We start from the raw sequence: 13,064 nt of genomic DNA on the forward strand, positions 1-13,064 counted from the left end.
CTCAGCCGCGGAGACGAGCCCCGGGCGGCGCGGGGGCGAGCTGGCCCGTCTCGGGGAGCCATGGGGGTGCCGGCCGCCCTGCCGCGCTGCGCCCTGTGGAGCCGCTGCTCTCGGCGGGGCTGGCGGGCACGGCTCCCGGGCCGTGGGGCCGCGGCGGGCTCCGCGCCGCCGCCTCCGGCTTGCAGGAGGTGCCGCTGACCGGCGAGCGGTACGGCGTGAGGCGGCGGCCCTTCGCCGCCGTGTCCGGCCGCGACATGGCGTTCTTCGAGCGCCTGATGCCGGGGAGGGTCGTCACCGACCCGGCGGAGCTCGGGCCCTTCAACGTGGACTGGCTGAACTCGGTCCGAGGTGAGTGCGGGGTCGCTGGTCAGGGCTGGAAGAGCCCGCGCTCCGCTTCCAGGGAAGCGCTGGAGCGACAGGAAATCCCGTCTCTGTTTGTGGCAGAGCATGTCTTCACAGAGCAGGCAAAGCGAGTTTTCCTCATGGAAAATATTCCTTTGAGAATGATCCGATTTCTGGTAATCTGGCAGGCTTTCCTTAAAAAAAAAAAAAATAAAAAATCTAAACCTTATTAGCTCACTGATTTCTTCCTGAAATAAATTGGTTCACTGGACAGTTCCTGAAGTTTCGGCTGAGCCTCCCAAAACAAGCGGTGCGAATTTGCGGTTATTTTTGTCAAAGGTTCCATGAGAACATAAAGCATTTCCCGTCGCCCGGCTGCGTGTGCAGACCGAGCCCGTACCGTGCTTTAGGGGAAAGCCCACCGTTGGGAACGTTCCGGTCAAACGTGGCTAAAATGGCTCTGGCTCCCAGCGGAGGGAGCGGTGGTGCGTCAGCGGCCGTGCTCCACCACCGTCTTCTCCCCGGCCTCGGTGGAGCCCACCGGCTGCCTTGACAGTCTCTCCCTTCCCTTGCAGGCTGTAGCAAGCTGATGTTGAAGCCACAGACAACAGCAGAGGTGTCTCAAGTTCTCAGGTAACGTGCGCTTGAAAAAAAGAAAGCTGGGCTTCGTGGTGAGGAAAGGCAGGTTTGTTCTGGGAGAGTCCGGCAGATGAGAGGAACATCTGCGTGTTCAGGCACTGATTGCTCAAACACTGGAGTTGCTGAAGCTGTTTTCTTCTTGACTGTATGGTACCTTTTGTTCTAGCTTCTCCTAGGACGGGAGGTGCTGCATGCTGTTGCTAGTCCAGGAGTATGCATGTACTGATGGGCAGCCAGTGTTGCTTGTCTAAAAAAACCTATAAAAGTTCCTAATTAGGAATGTTTTCACACAGAGAGCTGAAATTTTTCAAGGCAGAAAGGGATGTCCACTTGTGCCTTGTATTTCCCAAGCCCAGTGCTCTCCCTGGCCCTCAGCTTTTCTAGAGTGATGGCGTCCTGTCAGTATTGGGTAGAAACAAAGGCCAAACTCTCATTTGTTTTACAAAAAACAAATTCATCTTTCCCGGCCAGATGTCCTTGCAAAGGCTGAGCGGGCAGCGGCAGACTTCTCAAATCAAAGTCCATGGCTTTGCGTAGAAGGGTCTGAAGAGTGCTTAGTGTGGAGGAGAGACACGGAGCAGGGGAGAGATAAGTGGGTGGATTCAGTGCTGATGACTTGCCTGCTCTACTAAATTGTCAAAATTAGACCCTGTACCAGCACTCAAGAGGAGCAGTTGTGTTAAAGGGTTTGGGAAGGTCCCCAACACAGAAGGACACAGAGCTGCTGGGGCAGGTCCAGAGGAGGCCACCAAGATCATCCGAGGGCTGGAGCACCTCTGCTCTGGAGACAGGCTGAGAGAGTTGGGGCTGTTCAGCCTGGAGAAGAGAAGGCTCCGGGGTGATCTTATTGCAGCCTTCCAGTGCCTAAAGGGGCTACAGGAAAGCTGGAGAGGGGCTTTGGACAAGGGTGTGTAGTGACAGGACATGGTGCAATGGCTTTAGACTGAAAGAGGGGAGATTTCCATTGGATCTAAGGAAGAAATTCTTCCCTCTGAGGGTGCTGAGGCACTGGCACAGGTTGCCCAGAGAAGCTGTGGCTGCCCCATCCCTGGAAGTGTTCAAGGCCAGGTTGGATGAGGCTTTGGGCAACCCGGTGTGTAGTGAAGGGTGTTGGCAGGGGGGTTGACCTTTGAGGTCCCTTCCAACCCAAACCATTCTGTGATTGTGTGATTGTAAGGTGTGTCTGAAAAGATAAAGAAGGTCAGGCCAGAATCACGTGGTTGAGGAGCTAATGTTTTGGCCACTGAAGGAGTAAGAACGCTCCCCTGGTTCACGGGCACGAGCACGGCTCCGGTTGGGCGTATGTGTGCAGGACGGGTGTTTGGCTGAAGAGCTACGAGCTGTGTGACCCTGCTCCTAGCTCTGTTCGAGCTCTGTAGGGCACAGAAAAGGCTTCCGAAGTGACTGCTGATGCCACGTTGTGCCATCCGTTGTGCAAGAGCTGCTGTGGGTTTGGAGAGGATGCGATGGGTGGTGCTTCGCAGGGAGACGGCAGGCTGGAAGGTGGCGTGACTGAGGTGCTCAGGCTTCGCTGCCTGCAGGGCAGGAATTGCTTGAGGGGTTGAAACTCTTCTGATAGACTGGATTATGGCCTTAAGATGCATAAAACTTAAGAAACCTTTTTCCTTCCAGGTACTGCTATGAGAGGAACCTGGCAGTGAACCCGCAGGGGGGTAACACCGGCCTTGTTGGGGGGCAGCGTTCCTGTCTTCGATGAGATCATTCTCTCCACTGTTCTCATGAGCCGGATCATCAGCTTCGACAAGGTGTCTGGTAAATATCGTAGAGACGTGAGGCAGAGGAATGAGCCCCAGGCCCTAAAGCAGCCATTTTCCTGAGAGCTGTTAACAGCAGGACCAGCAAAGTTCAGCCCAGCAGCATCGTAAGGGGCATCAGAGATTTGTTTCATCCGGGCTGCAAATATAATCCTTAGGTTACAAGAGTAGCAGATGGCAAAATACATCTGGTGGCAGAAAGAGAGAATAAAAACATGGACATCCCATTACCTGTTTACAAATCTGAGTGAGGAAACCAGCAGGTGGAGCAGAGTGACAGCGTTGAAGGAGGTGCATGGCGGCTGTGCTAGCAGAGGGAAGAGAGGGATGGGGAAAACGTACAGGTTGTTTGGATTTGGAGACTTAGGAAGCAGGCTGGTTCGAGTATTTCAGGTTTTGGAGAGAGAGGGAGAACAACAGACAGAGATATACTTAATGTCATTGTGTTTTGCCAGTCCGGAGTGGTGGATGACCAGATGGCAAAGCTCCCTTTGGCTTGAGGAGGGGTAGGACAATACCCTGGAGCATACACAGACTGCTCGTGTGTTTCCATTGAATCCCAGAAGGTTTGGGAGGAAGAGGTGGTTGCATCTGCTTGTACTTATCCCACTTCTTTAGGAGGCACCTTCTTCTTGGGCATGGGCTGGTAGCAGGACCCTTATGTTTCAGGAATCCTGATGTGCCAGGCTGGCTGTGTCTTGGAGAAGCTCAACGAGTACTTGGAGGAGCAGGGGTTCATCATGCCGCTTGACCTGGGAGCGAAAGGGAGCTGCCACATCGGCGGTAACGTGGCCACAAACGCCGGGGGCTTACGGCTCTTGAGATACGGCTCTCTCCGAGGGACAGTGCTGGGACTGGAAGTGGTAAGGCGAGTACCTGGCAGCTCCCTGCTGTGTTTGAACCTCGACTCCTTACCCTGTTTCCTGCTGTTCTAGCCCGTAGCGATCCGTTGTGCAGACGAGTTCCTCTCCAGGCTTCCACTCTAACTTGTCCTTGTATGGCTCTTTTGAGAAGGGTCAACAAGCGTCTTCGTGCGTGTGCTGTGTTACTGCTCCCGCACTTTCCAGCTTCCACCTCTGTCCTTACTGATGGCAGTGATATTAGGTGGTTTTGTGATCTGCAGAAGGAGGTAGGGAGAGATTTGGTGACCCCGAGTTACCCATGTGAGGTTGGTTCCTCTGTGGGTGTCTGGAACACTCTGCTAAGTCCATCCTGCGGCACTGTCTTCTAGTGGCTGCTCACTCAGCTTTTAACAGAGCCACCCAGTTTGGGTTTGTCTGGCTGCTGGCTTTCTCCTAGAGCCTCTCCTGCTCCTCAGCCTGCATCTGTCCTACTGGCCTGTGCCTCTGTGTGTAAAGGCAAAAAATTTGGGGCTTGGGAGCAGAGAGCTACCAGGAAATAAATTGGGTAGGTAAAACAAAAGGCTGCTTTGGTTTTATTGTGGTGGCCCAGAAAGGAGAGCTTTTGTCTCTCAGGTTAGTCCCTCTGGTGGCAAAACAGCCTTTAATAACATGTCCTGGTGACATTCAGCCTTGATTTAAGGCTCAAGCGGTGGAGGGCTTACTTCATCCTGGTTCACTTTGTTCACTGTTTCAAACAGTGTTCCTTGTTTCTGGTGAATAGTGGGAGCTATTCAAAGAAGGGCTGACCTTCTCCACCACTGGTAAAAGCAGAGCAAACTCGATCTTCTTTTATTACTTGTCCTGCCAGAACACGTGCAAACAGCACTGTAAATAAAAAAGAAGCAGAAAAGTTTGTGGGAAGACTCAGGTAGGATCTAGAGGGGAGGAAGAGCTGGGAATGGGGGAACAGTGATGAGGCTGTGGCGTTGCAGCTGGCGTCCACTGCTCAAGGCTGGTGGCAGCTTTTCATCAGCTTGTGACAGCAGATTCCTACGTAGGTGCTTTGACTGGGCCTCCGTATTCCCACAGGTGCTGGCTGACGGCTCGGCTCTGGACTGCCTGTCGTCTCTGCGCAAAGATAACACTGGCTACGATTTGAAGCAGCTTTTCATCGGATCCGAGGGAACCCTGGGAGTTATCACTGCTGTCTCCATACTGTGTCCTCAGAAACCCAAGGCTGTGAATCTGGCATTCCTAGGTAGGGGCTGATACTACTAATTGCACACCCGAATTCAGAGGCCGGGAAGGGAGCAGGCATGGAGAGAAAGGAGCACTGATGAGCCTGCTGAGCTACACGACCAGCAGCAGCTTATTTCTGAGAAACAGTGTGGTGCTGTAGGTCAAAATACGTGTGCACATGTTTTGTGTCTGTGGTGTGGATGTGCACAGCACCTGCAAGGGCGGGTTGCTCTGCCGCGTCAGGAGCTCAGCAGGGTGGAGAGGCGGGCAGGATGGTGCCCTCACTGAGGAGGGCCCGGTCTGGCAGCACCGAGCGAGGCGAGCAGGGCAGGCCTGGTGGCAGTAGGCAGAGGCAGCTGCAACCCACCGGTCCCCAGGGGGGTCCGTAGTGGCAAGGCAAGGCTGGGAAGTCAAGTCTTCCAGGGCCAGCAGGGGCTTCTCAGACAGCTTGCTTGTATCAGAAGTGACCTTGAGAGCAGAGAGCTAAACTCCTAGGAGAGGATGAGTAGACTCCAAGTGCTGACAGACCTGTGGAATATGTGCCAGTGGACTCCAGAATTTGCCCAAACTCTCACAGTGGCCTTTAAATTTCTCTTGGGTTGCCTTCTTGCCTGTGCTGAGAGCTGAGGGTGGAGCAGATGTTTTGATATGAACTGTCTTAAGAGTGTTCAAGAGGTCTTTGGCCACAGCAAAGACTAATTGCTGTATCCTCCTGCTGTTCTGCTCTGAAACCTTTCCCAGCTCAAACCATTACAGGAACTGCTGATCCACACTCATGCAGGGTAGCAGTTTAGATTTTCTAGAGATGGGAAAGATGACTTGAAGCCTGCTAGACTTTTTAAAACTTTTTTTACAAGGTTTTGGAGGGCTGTTTTTAGGTCTTGATTCCCCTCTGTGTTCTCTCTGAAGGGTGTCAGAGTTTCGCTAAGGTCCTGGAAACATTTACAACCTGCAGAGCCATGCTGGGAGAGATCCTGTCTGCCTATGAGTTCATGGATGAGAAGTGCATGGAACTGGTTCAGGGACATCTCAAGCTGTCCAGCCCAGTGACAGGTACCAGTGTCATTTGTGCTGTGGAAAGAGGCATCGAACTGCTTGGCTTAGCATAGTTTTATTTTTGTATTTATGTACACACACATATATGTCAATGAGCATGTGGGCATCTCTCATAATTTTTATACCCAGTGTTCAATTCCAAACAAATTTGGTGGAAATCTTTAAAGATAAGACTTTTTACTTGCTAGTTTTCTGAAAAGCGGTGTCTAGGTAAAGGTTAAGCATGTAAGTGAAGTGTCCTACAGAGAAAAGATTGCCACTTGAGCTGCCTTCCATCTGGCACCAGACAAGGGCAACCTTGTGAGATGTACCAAACTTGGGAAGAGCTTCAGAACCTGCACTTGATTCCTGTGCTTTTACCCCAGAGCATCTGCTTATTCCATTCTCCCTCACTTTCAGACAGCCCTTTTTATGTTTTAATTGAAACTTCCGGCTCCAACTGGACCCACGATGAAGAAAAATTGAACAACTTCCTAGAACAAGCCATGACTTCTGGTTTGGTCACTGACGGAACTGTGGCCACAGACGACAAGAAAATCAAGGCAAGTAATCACTTCCTTTTGGGTAGATGTCTTTGGTGTGATTCTCTGATTGGATTTGTAGTTCTGATCAGGAAACGTTCAGACTGTTTGATGTTTGATGTAAACGTCCCCGCGTGATCTGGTAACTTACTTGGCATATTGAGTAAGAACGCTGAGGCAGAATACTTATCACTGCTGACTCTTCCCAGAAGACTCGAGTATTTGAGGTTTCAGCTGATGTTTTCTCTTCTAAAACGATCAGAATAATGAATTACATCTTTCAGTAGTTGCTGGCGTAGAACCCAAACTGCCTGAAAACTGTGGAGACCAGAAGCTGAGTTGTCAGTGGGACCAGGAGCGAGCAAAGTCCTGTAGGGCAGCGTGACAGTGTGTCAGAGCCAGAAACTGTGGTCCTGGGGAACAGGACAGACACATGGTGTCGCAGTGAGGAGCACAGTGATTTGTGTCTGCCCGGTGAACATGGCTCTCTTACACTGGACCGTGTTTCTTCCAGTCCCAGTTGCCAAACTGGCCCTTGCAGTTTAGTAGAGGAGGCACATCCCCACTGCTTGGGAAATGCAGAACAGCTTTGGAGAGAATGCCCATGTCCATGTTCTTGCTGCCTGGGGTACCGTCAAGCTTGAAGAGTCGGTGTATCACTTTACTATAGGGTGCTGCTGAGAAAGCATCATTACTAGCTTCCAAGAGGCAGAGGATATCGAGGGAAATCAGAAGTTGATGTTATAGGTGAAGAATCAAGGCTCTTTTTCCCTCCGTGCCACAAAGCCTGGAACCCAGGAGGTACTTGGTTTATTTGGATTTCTTTGATCTTTGGTTCCTCAGACGCTGTGGAGCCTGCGGGAGAGGATCGCAGAGGCCCTCGCTCACGATGGCTATGTCTACAAATACGACATCTCTCTCCCCGTGGGAAAGCTGTATGATCTCGTGACTGACATGAGGGCTCGGCTGGGCCAGAGCGTCAAAAACGTGGTGGGCTACGGCCACTTGGGTAAGTGTAGGTGCTGGGAAAGGAGGTGATTGCTCTTTCGTGCTCACGACACTTCCTAGTAGTTTTAAAAGGTTGGTTTTAGGCCAGCAAGAGGAGTAGACTAAATGGCCGAGAGCTGTCAGAAGAGGAGGATGTGTAAGGATCTGCATGTTTGAATTTCATTGCTTTCAGACTGTGTTCCATAGATCACTGGCAGGTTGCTAGCCAGCCACCCGTGGAACTGGTCATTCGTATCTTCTTGCTCTCCACTTTCTATTTAGGCATGTAGGTTATTTAACTGGACCATCAGTTTGACTCATGGACGTAGACACAATTGGTAGAGAAACACTTTCTTGTCCAAAGTGATCAGTTATATTGGAAATCAGTTATGTCTGAGCTATTAACCCTCTGCAAGACAGGGATAACAGTTATGCATGGAAAGGTCACTACGTTGGTCAGAATGCTTTGGAACTCATCTGATTTTCCATACAGTTAGGCTGGTAGCTCTGCGTGGTGGTTTAACCCCAGCTGGTGACTAGGCACCACACGGCCGTTGGCTCACTCCCCTCCGGTGGCACGGGGGAGAGAATCGGAAGAGTAAAAGTGAGCAAACTCGTGGGTTGAGAGAAAGACAGTTTAATAAGCAAAAGGCACGCACACAAGCGAAGCGAAACAAGGAATTCCTTCAGTCCTTCCCGTGGGCAGGCAGGTGTTCAGCCATCTCCAGGAAAGCAGGGCTCCACCACCGGTAATGGTGACTGGGGGAGACAAATGCCTTAACTCTGAACGTCTCCCCCTTGCTTCTTCTTCCTCCAGCTTGGCATGCTGAGCGTGACATCATGTGGTCTGGAGTATCCCTTTGGTCAGTTGGCGTCAACTGTCCTGGCTGTGTCCCCTCCCAACTCCTTGTGCCTCCCCAGCCTGCTCACTGGTGGGGTGGAGTGAGAAGCAGAAGAGGCCTTGACTGTACATAAGCACTGCTCAGCAGTCACGAAAACATCTCTGCAATATCAACACTCTTTTCAGCACAAATCCAAAACACAGCCCTATAATAGCTACTGTGAAGAAAATTAACTCCACCCCAGCCCAAACCAGCACACTTAGCAGACTTGCTCTGTTAAAAAAAAAAACAAAACCAGAACACTTCAGCACACTTGACTAGAGATGATTTGAAAGACGTGGAAAGACCAGTCAGCATAACAAAGGCTGCCTCTGGTAGCTGTTGGTGTTGAGGATTAAGCTGTGTACTGTGGGGATTTGCTGGGATGCAGGAAGAGGTTCCAGAGAGAGAATCACAGAATGTCAGGGATTGGAAGGGACCACAAAGGATCATCTAGTCCAATCCCCCTGAGAAGAAGTTGCATTTGTCTTTGTGTGTTCTGTCTTCTGAATTCCCAGCAACTGTGTGTTTACCCAAACACCGTTACACGCAAGTGGAGAAAATGTTCTGCTCGCTTTGTTTCTGTTGACACGGTGCCCGAGTGCGTTCAGAACATTGTCCAAACTAACAGAGGGAGGGAAAGTGATGAAGGGCCATATTAAAATCTAACAATCATTATGAAATACCGTTGGGGAAGTCTTTGGCGGGCCGTCTTGGTAGTGGGACAGTAATTAATGCAGCGCAGTCGTTTGGATTTTCAAACCACAAGAGTGGAAATTTGACAGCAGCTTAACTCAGACCACTTGCTCATACTGAAAGCACGCAAAAACAAAGATCCTGTGTGAATTATTTGTGCATGGAGGGGCCTGGTGTTTGGAGAAGGACAGTGAGCTTGGCCTTTTTTGCACGCTTTGGAGACTAACAAAGGCACCGTTGTTTGCGTAGGTGGAGGAGACAGTAATGAGTCTCTATTGTAAGGCCACTGGGTGTTTCTTGCAGCCCCACCTCTGCAATGCTTTCTTGCAGGAGATGGAAACTTGCACTTGAACATCACGGCGGAGTCCTATAGCCATTCCCTGCTGGATGCCATCGAGCCGTTTGTCTACGAGAGGACCACAAGATACAACGGCAGCATCAGTGCAGAGCACGGCCTGGGCTTCAAGAAGAAGCAGTTCATTCAGTACAGCAAACCCAAGGAGGCAGTCTTTCTAATGCAGCGTTTCAAAGCCATGCTAGACCCCAAAGGGATCCTCAATCCCTACAAGACACTTCCCTCCAGCTCCTGAGAGCAGCGCGCCCTGGGAAGCGAGCAGATACCATCGCGCGAGGACGGCGTCTCTGGCTCGGGAGCTGCACTTGAGCCATAAACAAACTGCTGGATCAAGCAAGCACGTGGAATGCTCCTGGTCTTATTTCTTTAGTGTGATGGAACAAGTAAAGGAACATGGTTCCTCTTTTCAGGGCTCCCTGCCCTTTCTGAAGAAGAGCACGTTACTGGTTTTGAGCGAGTGGGTTTCCTATTTAATCTGAATGCTGGAACCAGGCATGCAGATGTGGAATATCCATGTGTGTGGATATTCCAGCTCTCTTCACCCTTAGTTTGCTCTGATGTGTAAGGGGAGTGACACCAGCCAGAAGAGGTGTTTTCTCACTTGGAGACTGCAAGTGAAGCATCAGAGGCACAGGAGAAGAACCTGTGGATGCTATACTGCCATCTCCAAGTGAAAACATGGCTCTTCCTCGCTTGTTTTGATCTAATATACTTGCCCAAAAGCCCACAAAGCCATCAGGTTATGGCCTCTTCAGTGATGCTGTCCCCGGTAGGCATCAGTGTTGTCCCACATACAGCACACAGGGGCAGGTTTGCAGTCCTGGAAGGACTGGCCGGAGAAGAGAGGGTGGTGCCTGGACACCTAACTTCTGGGGGGTATCAATTGGAGAGGAAATGCCAGCAGCCAGGCTGAGAGAGGGGGATCCCAGGATGTCTGTCTGGCAGGGTCAGGCTTTAGGCACGCTGTTGCTTCCTACTTCCTTGTTGTCCAGTCTGTCTGTGACAGCAAGTCCTGGTTTGCTTTTGCCAAGGGCAAGAGCCATTGTCCTAATGATTTCCAGAGATGGGTAAGATCTGCATCCCTCCCAACCAGCAAACTAGGTTAGACTGGGCAGAGATAAAATCACCGAGAGTTTTCTCTGCACTGTGTGTGTGTTGCATTAAGGCAGAAGAGAGTTCTGTGCAAACCAGTACTGATTTGTTTTCTCGAGGTGCCCCCTTACCCTGGTGCAGGTGGTTCTGAGGCTCCACGGCCAGTGGGCAGACTGGTGCTCACGTCCAGTGCCCTGCTCGAGTTGGTGAGGCCACAGAACAGTTCAGGCAGCTGTTGCCTTAAAGCAGCTTGGAACATCTGGCAATAGTCAGGAAAACAAAATCAGCCTGTCTGGCATTCAGGGAGGTCCCCAGTTGCATTAAAAAAGTAGGCAGAAGAGCGAGAGAAAAAGTGGTGGTGTAGGAAAGTGTTGGGAGTCAGCGCAAGCCCTAGTGGAAGGGGAGGGTGGTCTCATTTCCAAAGCAGGCTTCATTCTCACACCACGTTTGTGTGCCCTCTCCCAAGCATGTGTCACCCGTGCTGCATGTCCGTATCTCCTGGCCGGGGACGCTTGGAGGAGGATAAGGGATGTTTGGACATGTCTTTTATACCTCTTAGGAGTCACTGATTCTTGTGGAATGATCCTTTTGACTCAGGATCCTGCTTGATCCTCCACAAATCCCAGGCACTGTTTCCTCAGTTTGAGGGTTTCTGTAGTAAAAGTTTTAGTAAAGGCTTTGCTACTGTCCCTCACAGCTTCCTACTGGACCAGTTGTCCCAACTGTGGGATGAGCGGGTTCACGGTGCGCTGGGTGAAGAACTGGCTGAAGGGCAGAGCTCAGAGGGTTGTAGTGATGGGGGTACACCTGGCTGGTGAGCAGACACCAGCAGTGCTCCTCAGGGCTCAGTCCGGGGCCAGGTCTGCTCAATATTGTTAGCAGTGATCTGGATGCAGGAGTTGGATGCACTGTCAGCCAGTTTGCTGACGACACCAAACTGGGAGGTGCTGTTGACTCTCTGGAGGAACAAGAGGCCTTGCAGAGGGATCTAGATAGATTGGAGCATCAGGCAATCATCAACGGCACGGAATTTCACAAGTCCAAGTGCCGGGTTCTGCACCTGGGAGGGAGTAACACCAGGCACAAGTATAAGCTGGGAGAGGAGCGGCTGGAGAGCAGCCCTGCAGGAAGGGACCTGGGGGTGCTGGACAACAGCAGGCTCAGTAGGAGCCTGCAGTGTGCCCTGGCAGCCAAGAGGGCAAACCGCATCCTGGGGGGCATCCGACACCGCAGAACCAGCCGGTGAGGGGCGGGGATTGTCCCACTGTGTCTGGTACTGGTGCAGCCTCATCTCGAGTGCTGTGGATAGAGCTGGGCCCCACAGTTTAAGAGGGATGTGAAGGTCCTTGCGTACATCCCAAGGAGAGCAGCACGGCTGGGGACAGGGCTGGAAGGCATGTCCTGGGAGGAGTGCCTAAGGCCTTTGGGTTTGTCTGGTTTGGAGAAAAGGAGGCTGAGGGGTGACCTCATCGCTCTCTGCAGCTTCCCGAGGAGGGGACGTGGAGAGGGAGGTGCTGATCTCTTCACCCTGGGATCCAGGGACAGGACGTGTGGGAATGGTTCAAAGCAGCACCCAGAAGGTTCAGACTGGACATTAGGAAGCACTCCTTTACCAAGAGGGTGGTCAAACACTGGAACAGGCTTCCTGGAGAGGCGATCGATGCCCCAAGCCTGTTGGTCGGTGTTTAGGAGGCATTTGGGCAATGCCCTTAACAACATGCTTTAAGTTTTGGTCAGCCCTGAAGTGGACAGGTCATCAGTTGGACCAGATGATCACTGTAGGTCCTTTGCAACTGGACTGTTCTGTTCTAAGAGCGAGTGGTTTTAAGGTTTGTTTGGTTGGGGTTTATTTGCTACAATCTGTCTCTGTTTGGACCTCACAGGAGGGAATGTCATTTACAGTCTGGTGTACATTGCCACCCTGCTGTTATCAGAGGGCAGGCCAAGCCATCTGCTCGTGAGTCATCTTCTGGGCTACTCCGTGTTTGCTAGTCACATCCGTGTTTACCAATACATGTCACTCCCTTAACCCCGGCTCTGTTGTATCCAAACGCAGCAGGTGACTGCGAAAAGCCCAGGGATTCGCCAAAGGTGAATCACATCACTGACCTGACCACCTTCTACGACAAAATAAAGTTTTCTGTTGACATGGGGAGAGCAGTGGGTGTTGTTTGTCTGGATGTCAGCAGAGCGTTCAGTGCTGTTTCATGGAATCACAGAATCATGGAATGGTTTGGGTTGGAAGGGACCTCAAAGACCATCTAGTTCCAACCCCCCTGCCCTGGGCAGGGACACCTTCCACTACACCAGGTTGCCCAAAGCCTCATCCAACCTGGCCTTGAACACTTCCAGGGATGGGGCAGCCACAGCTTCTCTGGGCAACCTGTGCCAGTGCCTCACCACCCTCAGAGGGAAGAATTTCTTTCCCGCAGCCTTCTCCTGGACAAGCTGGCAGTGCACAGGCTGGCTGGGTGGTCTGGGAGATGGGTAGGAAACCGGCTCCCAGGGTGTGCTCAGAGGGTGGTGATTGATGTTTTTTACTCAGGTTTGCTGGTTTTGGAGCCCTCACCGGACTCCACGAGACCAAGAAAGGTGGTTGTCTTCTCCGTTAGCTGCTTTTCAGTGATTTCTGCTTTTCC

General features: G+C 51.6%; 1 protein-coding gene across 1 annotated transcript; it reads left to right on the plus strand.

Annotated features, from left to right (window-relative positions):
- Nucleotides 1–917: 917 nt before the first annotated feature.
- D2HGDH (D-2-hydroxyglutarate dehydrogenase) lies at nt 918–9,900 on the plus strand. Its single transcript, XM_009986839.2, has 8 exons — nt 918–975; nt 2,614–2,754; nt 3,426–3,619; nt 4,688–4,856; nt 5,747–5,890; nt 6,293–6,435; nt 7,258–7,423; nt 9,309–9,900. Exons 2-8 carry the CDS (start codon nt 2,721–2,723, stop codon nt 9,566–9,568), a joined length of 1,110 nt encoding a protein of 369 aa, XP_009985141.2. The 5' UTR covers nt 918–975; nt 2,614–2,720; the 3' UTR covers nt 9,569–9,900.
- The last annotated feature ends 3,164 nt before the right edge of the window (nt 9,901–13,064 follow it).

The sequence above is a fragment of the Tauraco erythrolophus genome, chromosome 11, assembly GCF_009769465.1.
Source record: "Tauraco erythrolophus isolate bTauEry1 chromosome 11, bTauEry1.pri, whole genome shotgun sequence".
NCBI lineage: Eukaryota > Metazoa > Chordata > Aves > Musophagiformes > Musophagidae > Tauraco > Tauraco erythrolophus.